General features: G+C 38.3%; 1 protein-coding gene across 3 annotated transcripts in view; it reads right to left on the reverse strand.

Moving 5' to 3' along the window:
- The window catches only part of ptpn12 (protein tyrosine phosphatase non-receptor type 12), a 64,915-nt gene that overhangs the window by 23,327 nt on the left and 28,053 nt on the right, over positions 1 to 13,535 (reverse strand). For all 3 annotated transcript variants that reach the window (XM_042511611.1, XM_042511609.1, XM_042511610.1), the window contains exons 8-12: positions 12,578 to 12,720; positions 10,516 to 10,582; positions 10,304 to 10,381; positions 8,182 to 8,280; positions 3,877 to 3,962 (exon numbers count right to left, since the gene is read on the reverse strand). In XM_042511611.1, coding sequence (XP_042367545.1) covers positions 3,877 to 3,962; positions 8,182 to 8,280; positions 10,304 to 10,381; positions 10,516 to 10,582; positions 12,578 to 12,720 — 473 coding nt within the window. The remainder of the gene's footprint in view (positions 1 to 3,876; positions 3,963 to 8,181; positions 8,281 to 10,303; positions 10,382 to 10,515; positions 10,583 to 12,577; positions 12,721 to 13,535) is intronic.

Consider the following 13,535-nt stretch of genomic DNA (forward strand, 5'->3'; position numbering starts at 1 on the left):
CACTGTGCCCTGCACACACGTGTACTCCAGAGGGAAGGTGCTGCATGCTTTATTAGAGTTGGCTCACAGAGGCGGGATGCATTGCTAGAAGGTGATGAAGCTTTAAGAGACATTTATGGTTTCATGTTGTGCTGATGCTGCATACAGACACCCAGAAAAGCAGCAAACTCCAACTACACAGATTTCAACCACTTATTAAACAAATATGTGTTTTGGCTTGCTAGATAAGATGATTATCTACGTGACTGTCTGTAAATGACAAGAATTAACAACTTGCTTTCTTTTGGAAAGCTGAATTTTATTAGCACTGAATGTATGAGTAAGCCTTATTTTTCTATTAAATTTTGACTTTAATGGAAAATACCACACTTTTCAATGTGAAAAATCACAATTTAAAGCTTCAAAACACAACCGGACATCTTCCAATGTGAATATGATTCAAAATTGGGGAAGGTTAACAACATCAGCAACCAAGTTTACAGGTTTTCTTGACATTAGCATCTATCTACATGTAGCAGTGTAGACTACATAATGCTAACTTTGCTGAAGCAGATGACCTAATGCAGAAATCCGTTACGAGCTGATGTCAGCTTGTCTCGAAAGTCGAACAAACAGACACAGAGAATGAAAATTTGGCCATGCTTAATATGATATCCAACATTGTAAAATTATATTTATGACAGAAAAAATATGAAAAGCACCATGGGGTTGATTAACTAAATTAACCTTACATTAAATGTTGTTTGGGTTAGATCCAGGTGTTTTGAAGATTTATAGAAGTTGAAGGACGTTATTCTATCTCTTTCATTCCAGCGGGGACATGACAGAACTAAAATTCACACCTGATATTCACATAACAAAACGTCGTAGTTTAAAACCTTTCTGTGAGAAAGGTTTTATTTTTTAATTTTAATGAAGTCTTAACACAGATCGACTATACAAAAAAATATGGTTATATAAAATACTGTCTAAGATAAGCAAAGTCTTATTTTTCAAAAAAGGGAAATCATTTATCAACAAATAACCACTGAAGACTAAGCCACAAACACATTTTGGTCTGAGAGTTCAGAGGATATGACTTTTCAGGGCGTGGTGGTGAATATATGTGTAAAGGCCGTGACTCAGTATCTGCGACCTTGATGCCAGCCTCATTGGAGTTCCTGCAGTATGTTTTTCTTTCTAACACACACACACACACACTGCTGAAGTGACCCAGGGGGAGTGTGGCCGGCAGAATGTAGACTATGTTGGTAAAAATAGCTCTTGTCATCACTAAAATACTCCCAGGCTAAAACTAGGCCCGGACATTATTCCTTTAGGAAACCGAGGGACGACACACAGTGAGAAAAGCACAAACTGAGACGCAGGTTTAACATTTAAGAGTCTTCCAGGAGAGCCTTGTTATTTGGCAGCATTGCCGAGTTCATATTTGTATATTTTACTGAGAGCAAGAAATAAACTTTCTGTAAACAGATCACTTGCAGCTACATCCCAAAATTAGGACCTCTGCAAAATATTTGCTCTCCCATCAAACCAGTCAGTACTGTAGATAATTTCAGCTCACTAATAATAATTTCAGACCGTTCAGAGAACGGTCATTTTAGAGCAGTAACAGAACACAATTTAAGTCATGTTGGCTCGAATGATTTTTTTTCTAGTATAATAAATGTTTAGAATTAGTAGTCATATTAAAATTAAGATTGAGAAAGAGTAAAAAATGAGAATGTATAAATTAAAGGGGACCTAATGCCCTCATTTGCAGGTTCACACTAAAACAATCATCTGTAATATATTATTTTATAAATAACAAGCCTTATTTCCCGCAAGAGGACGTATTATGCTCATTTTTAGGTTCATACTTGTATTTTGGGTTTTATTAGAAGATGTTTACATGCTTTAATGGTCAAAAACACTTTATTTTCTTGTATTGTAACAAAGTAATACTATGTCTACAAATGTCTATTTGAGTTTTTATTTTGTTTAAGTAGGAAAAATGTTGATTAACATAAATACTTTATTTTCTTACATTTCACTGGTGCATGTGTCGCAGCAGTCACAGTACAAGACTGAGTTCACACACATACAAGAGGAGAAACAGTGTTCACAAATGTCGAGTCGCACTGCCATTTGCGACGGCATTTATAAACTCCACCTGGCGATATAAAACTGTCATTGAATGGCAGGAAAAAGGAGTTTTGTTTCCTTCAGTGATTATTTTTGTTGTGGCTGCAAAGACGTTAACAGCAGAAACACTGTGGTGCACCGGGCTTAAAGCAAAACATAACCATTCATCCAAAAGTTTGCATTCACTCACAGCAGCTGCTCCTCTCATCCATAGATCTGATCAGCTCTTAACGAATCAACAGATCAATTACCCACTCTGCGGGTCCACAAACTGCTACTGAGGAAAAAGAGACAAAGCCTGCACAGCATTCATGGATCTGCAAAAACCTCTGAATTTAGAAAGGGGCATGTAAAAGGGAAAAAAAGCTACCAATGCACACACACTGACATACTGTGGGAAACATCGAACACTTATTGAAATAATGTTTTCCACTATGACACCAGTTTTTTCAAGAGTTGGAGGCATGGCAAAATTTTGCGGCCGACATGCAATTTTCTATGCAGGAAAAACCCTGGTAACAAGCAGAGTTCATCTCTAGGGAAGAACAAATGTTGGAGAGTATTCATAACAGTCTGAAGCTTAAGGTTTGTGCTTACATGGATCACTTTTACACACATGTACATTATTATTTGAAACTTTGGCCATGTTTAACATCAGACACTGTAACATTAAATATAAGACTAACTATTAAAAAAAAAAGCTAAATATGTCCCCTTTAAATTATATGGATGTGCACAGAGTGAATGAATCACATAGACTCACAAAACATTGTCAAACTGGACATTTTTAGACAATGCTTCTAGCAACAGGTAATTAAGTGAAACAGTCTCTTGGCAACAAGATGTCCCCTGTGACATTAAAGCAACTGCGCTGCAGCAACTCTTTAAACATCTATCTAAAAAGTTGTTAAGTATTTCTGAATTAACAGCCTTGTGTGGATAAATCATAAGTGGAAGAGGGGAAGGGGGACTGAAGATGAACTGGCTGAGAAAAAGTGGAGCACAACCCCTGCTGGGCACAAACACGAACATTAAAAATGAGGAGAGAGGGAGGAAGCAAGAGGAGAGGATAAGAAAGGAATGAGGAGGGGGATAAGTGTGTCAAAGAGAGAGTTATACATTAAAGAGAGAGGGCATGTATGTGTGTTTATGCGTGACAGATACCAAATAACAACCGCGTGTAAAAGTATTTGTTCTCAAAGAGCTGGAGATGAAAGATGTAGCAGTTCTACGTCAACTAGCCTGAGGTTGTGCTTCACGCAACACCACGTGTTGTTGTAGAGTATTGTTACGAGTTGCAAAATGATCTATAAATACAGCTTCTCCTCGGGCCGCAGCAGTTGTTAAACAGAAGTTAACTTCAGTGGAGTGGAGGCTGGTTGGATCTGTGGGCTGGTGGGGAGCTAATGTGTCAGAAAGCTCTGGTGAACACAGCGCCTGCTGCTTCTATTTGGTCAGTTTAATATGTTTTCATTGTGCGCTCCACACAAACTGTTGTGCTGGGAGGGTTTTTTTTTTGTTTTTTTGTTGCGTTCCTCCTACAAAACACAAACACCCACTGTGCTCAGTGACGGGCCACTTCACACCTACTGCTCACTTCTGTGTGAGCCTGTTCATTCATCTGTGTGGAGGATGAGTGTCTTTTTATTCTACAAATACATCCATTTGTGTTTTGTGAACTTTAAGCAAGAGGAGAAAAACAGATCACATTGGCTAATAAGCTAAAAATAAAAAACAAAAAGCATGTCTTACCTGCGTACGCGGGGAGGTTTTGGAGGTGGTGTGTCCCATCTGTCATCATCTGACTGGTGGCTTGCTTTATCTGGACTGCTTTCATCCTGGACAATTTAGACACAAACAAAAAGATAAACAAAATTTTGAGTTTAATGTTTAACTCAGGTTTTTAGACTCGAGCCAGAGCTGTGGCACTGCTCTGCTCAGCCACCAAATGTAAAGAAATTACAGGTAGTTCAGAAACAATGTGTCCATCACATAGTCTGTCCCACAGAAACCACTGTTTATGTTACAGCCACTCAGCACATATATTGGCAACAACTCTTTAAAAACCACATTTAAGAAATTCAAAAAGGAAATAATGTTTTTTTTGTTTTGTTTTTGTAAAAAAAAAAAAAAAACGGTTATATTCTGCCAAGCATTTTCTGAAGCAAAAAATGTATTTAGAAAAATCTGTCGTGACCGAATTAAGTTAAGTTTCACCTAAAAGTATCCTCATATTTGGGTGCCATGTGCGATAAACTGTTAGTTAAAATTATTCTGATTCTCCCACAGACCTGACGTTCTTTAATAGTGTGTTGCTCAAACCACATTAGCCTATTTTACTTCCACTGTTTTCAGACAATTCTGTGTTTTCTTGTCATTTCAAGGAACTTTTGACTCAGCTCATTCTTCACCTTTAAAGCATTAGGGCTGCAGTATACTGATGTTTTCAGTCCGACAGCATCCCAAATGTGATTTTATTTTGCATTTACTGCCAGCCTCAGAACTGCCAGCTTATGTAATTCTCTGTTTGTATGTGAAACGGTGTACACACAGTAATGTGTAATTGTACACACAGTAGTCATTTCTAAGCAGTTGTTGTTTTAATTTTTACCAAGCGTGTAAGCAATTTGTTTGCCATACTCCACTAACATGTTGTTCAATTTGATGTAGCCTATCGCTCACGTTAAACATCTACTCCCTCTAAATGCTAATTTATGATTTCCTACAACTCATAAACAGACACCTACTCATTGGACAAACATTCAACATAATTCTGTATTAATTTTAGCTCCATATAAAGTGAAAAACTGTGATATTTCCCAGATAATGTTCATCTGCCTTAATGATTCAGTTTACACATTTTCATAACTGCTGATTAATTCATTCGGAGGTCTGCTGAGTGAAGCACACCATCAAATTTAGCATAAGATCTCAGTAATACCAGTAGTAAAAAGCAGAAAAAATACGAAAAAATGATTACATGAGACTAAAGTTAGTTAGTAATCAAACTAATAGTAAAGCAACATTTCAATTCTTGTCAAAACAAACTGTATTTTGCTACATATATTTGAAAAAAAAATACTTTCAGTGCACAATGTAACAGCAGTTTTTGTAAATGGTGTTGAAATGTGCTGCGCCTCTGTCTCTAACTCTTCTCTGCAAACTCTCTTTCTTCTTTCCTACATGTTTCTGGAGCAGAGGCAGAAAGTTGCTCCGAAATTGCTTCACTGAAGGATCAAAACCATTTCTGAAAGAAGCTCTCCTCCTCCCGACTAATCTTCTCTCTCTTCCTCTCGACTCCCGCCTTTCTCCTCCTCTCCTCTCTTCCCCCGTGACTCATTAATTTGACTCTCTCTCCGCTCTGATAATGAAAAGATGACGGGACGACTTCAGCCGTCATAAACTCAAGACGGAGAAGGGCACATCAGGCCACTTCTCCTCCGTCTGCTGAGGAACTCACGTGAGCACCGTCAGTGTACATGATTACATCTCATTTGGCTGTATGTTTTGAAGAATCAGTTTGGTGGAGGAGCACTTCCTGCGAACAATGGCGCCTGCGTGTGAGCAGAGAAACGCGTGTGGGATGTGTGCATGTGTAGGTTTATTGTTCGTACTGCCATTGAAAGCACCTATGTGGGTGTTTTAGTCACTAACAATGCCTGACTGGACATGAGTCAGTGTGTGTATGGACTGAGTCAGTACGGATAATGTTTTGCTAACAGTCGTGTGTGTGTGTGTGTGTGTGTGTGTGTGAGAGAGAGAGAGAGAGAGAGAGAAATAGAGAGAGAGAGAGAGAGGGAGGGCAGTGTGTGCTCGTGGACTTGCAACTTTGTAAGATTGTGACAAGGTGATAATGCGTAGCAACAAACTTGTACTGGAGTTATTGTCTTCCTCCATATACACACGCCTACGCCTACAACTGATTACTAGCACAAACTTCTAAACAAGTCGTAAAAGTGAAGTACAGTGCAGTACAGTTTAGTACAGTGCAGTACAGCTCAGTACAGTGGATGAGCTTCTCGCTACTTTAGAGATCCTGGAAGATTAAACTCTTCAGAAAGCGTGTCAGCTGAGTCTTCTTTAATGTAAACATGGTTGCGTGTGTCCCTGCGAGCGGTTTTGGAAGGGTCTCCCTTTCCCAACGGATACTTGTCTATTCTCAGAGTCAACATGCATTATGGGAGAGGAATGATGTCATCAGAGCTTCCTAAGCAGGAAGTCAACCACTGGATTGCTGCCAATGAGCTCTCTCATCGTCTCTCTGTGTCCTCTGTCTTTAGGTTTGCCAGTCTCGCACACTGTCTCATTGATGCTTCTGTCTTCTGGCTCTCTGTCTGTTGTCTTCACATATCTACATAACAGTGCTGGGGAGTAACAGCACTACTAGTTTTTACTACATTTTGAGTGGGAAGTGTGATAATATTTCTGCAATCATGTAACCTTTGCAGGAGAGAGGCATATATTTTTACAGTAAGTAGCGAAGAATTAAAACCAAATGCTACAGCTGCTTTTTTTGTTGTTTTCTTTGTATGATTAAGATGATTACAGGCTATTGAAATTCTTCCACCCCTGATTTTATGTCTCAGGAGAGAATCAATAAAGTGCATCAGCTTGGCATCACAGAGCAGAGAGGAAGACACCGACCTGTCCCAAAAGAAGCAGGGAGGGCTCCAGTCTGGTGCCAGCCTCTCACTGTTTCATTTTGTCAATAAATTGCATAACAATAATTTATACAGCAATTTTTTTATCATATGAATCTACAGCAAATGTTTCTGAGCATCTGGTGGAAAATGTAGGATGTTCATAATAAATGTGGTTGAAGTGTCAAATAACGAGGTAAACACGAGTAAAAGTAATCCCTGTGAGTAAAAAAACTGGAAACTGCTCCGGATGCTCTGATTCCAACAGGGTTTTGGGTTTTTGTTTTTTTTTTACTTTAACGACAAACTGACATTGGCTTCTGACAGATTTCCCTATATGGTCTATATTTTAATGCTATTAGGAATGAAATTTAAGATCACTTTTACAATAACCAAAATTAAAGAAAAAAAAAATGAACCGGCATCAATCATTTAGGGTTAGAGACTATTTTTTCCCCAATGTTTATTGAAACATAAAACATGACTTTTTTCCTCTCGTGGCCGAGATTAAGAGAGAGACAGTACATGATATAGGTGTTCCAGCACAGGCAGTATGAGGAAAATAAATTATTTTTTGAACATTAAAGAATGTAAACATGTTTTAGTAGAAACCAAAAATACAAGTATGACCCAGAAAATTAGCATAACAGGTCCTCTTTAAGCAACTTTTTCAGAGTAGCTAGTAGCAGCTTTCAGATAGACTGTAGCTTAACTACTTAGTTTAAAAGCAACTTCCCTAAATCTGCTACAAAAAGATGTGGGACGATGGATGGGAGCTACAGATGAGAGATCAACTACAAATTAATTTTTTTATTTGTCCGTCACTACGATGTTCAAACACCAGACTGGATTTCAAAGAGTGTCGTCAGTACGGCACTTAAATTAAAGTTAAGTTTAGCCACTTTACTGCTTCTTTGATTTTATAAAACATGTTTTGTCATAGGAGTAAACTTTTTTGTTGGGTTGTACTTTTAGTACACTGGGAGGAGGAACAGGGACAATTAAGGACACTTTGTAAATGGTGTGTGTGTGTGTCTGTGTGTGTGTTTGGGGGCATTGGAGGACAGTGTGAAGTAAATTAGAAAGAGGGCGGTAGTGACTGACAGAACAAAGCTTTTTTTCTCGCTCTTTTAAATAGGTCTAACTGTACGCAGCCCTCTGAGAATACTCTCCAGAGGAGCGATCTCTCTTTTTGGCACAAACTCTGTGACTCTTCTTTTTTCTGAATGTGTAAAGAGCAAAGTTTTCAGAGGGCCTCTCTTCCTGCTCCTCTGTTCCTCCTACCCTCTCCCTCCCCTGTGACTAATTATTTGTGTTTTTTTTCCCACTCCGAGTGCATTACTCAGCGACATCCTGTCTTTCTTTAACACCAGACAGCATGCACAATATGTGTGCTGTGTATGTGTGTGTGTCATACCATGCCATCGTGTATCTGCGTGTTGGTGGGGCTCTCCAGTAGCTGCAGCTGTTTCTCAAAGAGCTGGGCGATCGCTCTGTGAACTAACTCGTACTGCTCCTACAGAGACAAAGACAGAGAAGGAGAGAGAGAGACAGAGATGTAATGAGATAAATGGAGGAGAGGAGAGGTGAAGGAGAAAACAGAAAGAAAATCGATATAAAAGAAAAAACATTCTCAAGTCTTTGCTCAAAAACATCCATTTACAAGGCTATTGAATACAACCTGTGTGAAAACAATAGAAGGGCCTTCACTGATGCACGCTGGTTTGATCTCATTACTTTCCCGTTAAGGCAGTAAGTGTTTCGTGCTGCATTCTCAGAAATTACATTACAGTTCCCTGCTTCCAGCAGTCTCTTTAAAGGCACTTCTATGATTTATCTAACAGGGCTCTGCATAAATAAGGGTCGCTGGGTTCTTTGTTAAAGCAACAGTTCTCCCCAAATTCAAAACCACATATTTTTCCTCTTACCTGTAGTGCTGTTTATTCATCTAGATTGTTTTGGTGTAAGTTGCAGAGTGTTGGAGATATCAGCCGTAGAGATGTCTGCCTTCTCTCCAATATAATGGAAATAGATGGCAGTTGGGCTTGCAGTGCTCAAAGCGCCAAAAAATATATATTTGCATAAATCAGCAGCAATGTCTCTTTCCATAAATAATGACCCAGTTACTCAAGATAATCCGCAGACCTTTTTGTGTGCAGTTTTATGTAGGAACTATTTTCTCTCTTCCTAATAACACCCATCAACCACAGCGCCGCACCAAAGGAACTGTGCATCTACTGCTAGCTCACCTTACGCTAGCTAATGTTACCACTCAGCCGACCAGGACGCCATTAATGTTTACATCTCGCTGTCACAAGCCTCAATGAGTGTATGCACGCTTCCTTCTGGGCAGAGATACAGTTAGCAGGAGTTATTCTGAAGACAGAAAACAGTTCCTACATGAAACTGCTCACAAAAAGGTCTGTGGATAACTGGGTCACGATACCTGTAAGGGGCAATGCTGTGAGTTTCTAAAATATTTCTTTGTGCTTTGAGCTCTACAAGCCAAGTACCATCTAGTTCAATTATACTAGAGACAAAGCAGACATCTCTACAGCTGATATCTACAACACTCGGCACCTCACACCAAAACAATACAGACTGATAAATAGCACTACAGGTAAGAGGAAAATTATATGTAGTTTTAATTTTGGGGTGAACCTTCCCTTTAAGGTTAAGACTTTTTTTAATTTATATTGTATTCCACAAAGACACAAATGTTGCAAGAAAATATAAGTCATGTCCAGCTGAGAATCATCTGTCCACTGCAGCGAACATACAAACACACTCATGTCAAAACTCTTGAAACAAACTCAACCAGTTACAAATAATGGCGGGAATGTGTCGACCTCTGCTAAACAGGCCAAGATCCATTTTCAACCAGGTGTGCGCCAAATAACAGGAATGAAGAGACTTGACACAGGCTATGTAACAGAACAACGGTCACTGACACAAATCCTGAACAGTGCAAAGAGATGTAGTGAGTTAGTAATGAATTAATATTATAATATATTAATTAATATTAATTAATATAAGATAAATGGTTAGTTGTGCCTTTGACATTTCTTCTCCGCAGTGTCTTTTTTTTGAAAATTCTTAAAACGATTAATTGAATTTAACATAATTGCCAGTAATTTTTTGTTGATTGACTAATGTATTTATCAACTAGTTGCTGCGGGTCTAAGGTCTAATATTGTTAAAATCGAATTAATTAATTTTTTACTGTTTTCAAACAAACAGTTGAGACACTTCTAGCTGAAGGAAATCTATTCATTTGACAATGAAGGCAAATATAACACAATGTCGACCTCAACTCCCAGGTGGAAAATCTGGATGTGGTGGTATTTCTGTGCAGCTATTAGCATTAAATTAAATTAGCATAAAAGTACTTGTTATTAGCATTTTTTTAATCCTCTGTGTATTACTCTAATAACTTTGTTTTAAATGTGGGATTTCAGTTAAGTTGAATAGACTTTAGAGCAGTATGAATGCAACACATCGTTCTGTGTGTAAAACAAAAGACAAAACTAAGAACAAACCTTGGTCTGAACAGCTGAGTGTCGCTGCGTCCTCATCTCTTGGATCAACCGAAAAACATTAAAATCTTCTGGTATTTTCTTTAAAAAGCACACAACATAATAAGAGGGTTAATTCTCACTTGAATATTAACCTAACATTTAACGTGTGTTCATGTGTCCATGTGTGTTTTAGGTATGTGTAGGAGTGTGTGTGTGTGTGTGTGTCCATGTACCCCAGCTTTGAGGAGGTTCCATGTGTAGTCGATTGCACAGATGGCACCTGTCCTCCCACAGCCTGCACTGTACAGTCACAGTCACAAAGATTAGATTCAACAGAAGAAGAGCACATGTAAAGACACAGACTCGAGTCTTGAGCTTCCTCCTTTTCATCGCAAAAATAACCTATAAAACTCTCCTCAAATATCTACTCTGTATTTTTTTTCTTGAGGCGGCAGAAAAAACAGTAAGCAGAGACAAACACTCGACCACATGTATGAATGTTTGTATGTAACAACGCCTCGTCCAGACAGGATGGAGACAGGAGCTAAAGGTTACGTGGCATCATGTCTGACACATTAAATCATAAAAGTTTATCTCATGCTGTCAGAGAGCCTCTGCTTCTCTAACAAGCGCAGTTTCTCCGCACACATACAGTACAGCACACGTCAACCCACACTAGGCATCTTTACAAACGCAGCTTTACGTCCCGCTGTGTAACAGAGGAACCAGGAAATGTCCTCCGGCTGCTCATTAGAGCTGATTACACACACATGGGCACTGTATGTGTGCGTGTGTGAGCATGTGTTCAGCAGACGACTTAAATCTATATCCTCATGAATCAGTGTGTTTTCATTCTTACTACTTCACATTTTAAAGGGTGGGTTAATTGTCTTGTTGTTAAGCAGTGTCCCTATGGCAGTAACTATAGGATGGAAAGATGTTAATAAACAAAATATAAGGTAAAATATTAAGGATTTATAAACATGTATTACAAAAGGAAAGCTGGCAGTTTTTGAAAATATTTGGAGGAGCTTCATGGACTTTTTGAAACAAAATGTTGATAAATACCAATAAAACCAAAGACAGGATTTGGGTTGGGGATATTGGAAACAGGAACATTAAGCATTATAGCCCATGTAATCGCTAAGATTTCTGTACATTGTAACTACTGTAACAACATCTGTTTTTCACCTGCGCCTTCATGTTTTATTATTCTATTTCATGTTTTATTTTATGTTATTTTTTTTGCTAATTTTTTGGTGTGCTTTTTTTCCTTCTGTTTGTTTGTTTTGTTTGGTTTAGTTTTTGGTTTGCATCTTCATTTTATGGTATACCATATTTGCTGCCAAGACTATTTTATTTTTATGTAATATCTGAGACACCGGCAAGATGAGGCGGTGCAAAAGTCTGCCTTTTTGCCACAAGTTCGATGACGTCAGTTTGATGTTTGAGTCTTAACACAAACTTATTAACCGACCAAGGCAGTGACTCCTGTATTCTACATGAAAAATTACTGTTACAGTCAATGGAGCCTGGCAGCTTTGAAGAGAGCAAAGAAAACGGCTGTCTGACATCAAAGTAAAGAGAAGAAAATACTACACTAGTAGTACCTCATACAACCTGCACTTCACTTCAAAAAAATAACTAACTAACTGTCAGTTATTATTATCAAAATCATTTAACCAACGTCACAGTTTCTTGCTAATAACTGAGTGTATGTTTCCATTAAAAAAAAAAAAAAAGGAAAACAACATTGATGGACCCAACCTTGAAGTTGTTAAGTGTTGGAAATAGTGCAGTCAGCTTTAAGATAGCTGAATGTATCGAGACAAATTAACACACACAAATTCTTAGCCTGCAGCAATCTTATCTAAGCACTGTATTGAAACAATAACATAAATTTAGCTTTTTTGCTAGGGGTAGATGTGCATTTGCATGCTGGGTTTAGCCACTGCTGTAACATTGTTCTGCAGTGTTGAAACTTGATTTCAAAACACACAAAGCAATGTCGGCCACCTGTTGCACATTCTTACTGCCTCCTCACAGACAGCCACTGGCAATTCTATGAATCACTCAAGAGCACAAGTCAGAAAAATGCAGAACCAGCGATGCCAGTGTGAGGTATCATTTGATGCATGTACTGTACGTTGTATACACCACTGTGTCTGTTTTAACTACATGATGTTGTCATCTGCAGTCAATCTCTTCTCTGAATGTTGCCGTAGTTACAGTGTGTGCATACATGGGTGGATTTGTGTTGGTGTCTCTGCACAGTATTATCGATGCTGAACCTACCTGCAGTGCACACAAATAGGGACATCATCATTCTCTTGGTATTCTCTCATTAGTCCGATCATATCCAGTATTGAGTCAAAAGATGAGGGGACGTCGTGATCCGGCCAGTTCATATAATGGAACTGCGTTATCCTCCGAGTTTCCTGCAGGGAGAAATACGGGGGAATATTTTAAAGATTGATAGAAGGTCTGCAAATTGAATCACAGAGCAGAGAAGAGAAAGTGAATGTGTGGGCGATATTTAAATATTTGCATTTATTGACTTTCATTGGAGTTGTGCACTGATAAATCAAAAATATGGGTGTCATTGTTCTCATGTTCTGTGTCCAAAATTAATGTCTATACGAACAATTTTACCTGTAAACCAAATGATTGAGCTTTTGAAGTTCTGTTTTACATCTAATGTATTACAATCAAACACATCATGAGATATATTAATATTTCTAAAATACCACTATGGATTTATGTTGATGGTAGGGTTGTCCCAAATGGTTTGAAGCATCCACTGTTGCCACAGTATTGTATTCAAATGCTTCACTTTGCTTTTGTTTTTTTTTTAATATATATGCATGCCGGGTCCCCACACAGTTTCATGAACAGAATTTAAAAGTTTTTCCATAATTTTGTTTTTTGCCCCACTTGCCTAGGTTTTTTTTGGACATAAAACTCTATTCTAACATTATTTCAGCAGGCTGGCATACATGAAATACATACAAGAGAAACGTACAGGATGGTAAACAAAACGCCACCCATTTTAGAACTACGCTAAGTCGACAGCTACAGAAAATAAATCGGCTGTTATGTTACTTTATGTGTATAATTACTATAACAATTTCAATACACACAAAAATTCTATGACTTTTCCAAAACTTTCAGTGATTTTTCCTCATCAAATACAACTTCAATGATGTTTCATAGCCCCAGAAATGTTATTTGGGAAGGCCCTAATTCAGGGCAA

Source organism: Plectropomus leopardus, chromosome 22 (genome assembly GCF_008729295.1).
Source record: "Plectropomus leopardus isolate mb chromosome 22, YSFRI_Pleo_2.0, whole genome shotgun sequence".
In the NCBI taxonomy this organism is placed as follows: Eukaryota; Metazoa; Chordata; class Actinopteri; order Perciformes; family Serranidae; genus Plectropomus; species Plectropomus leopardus.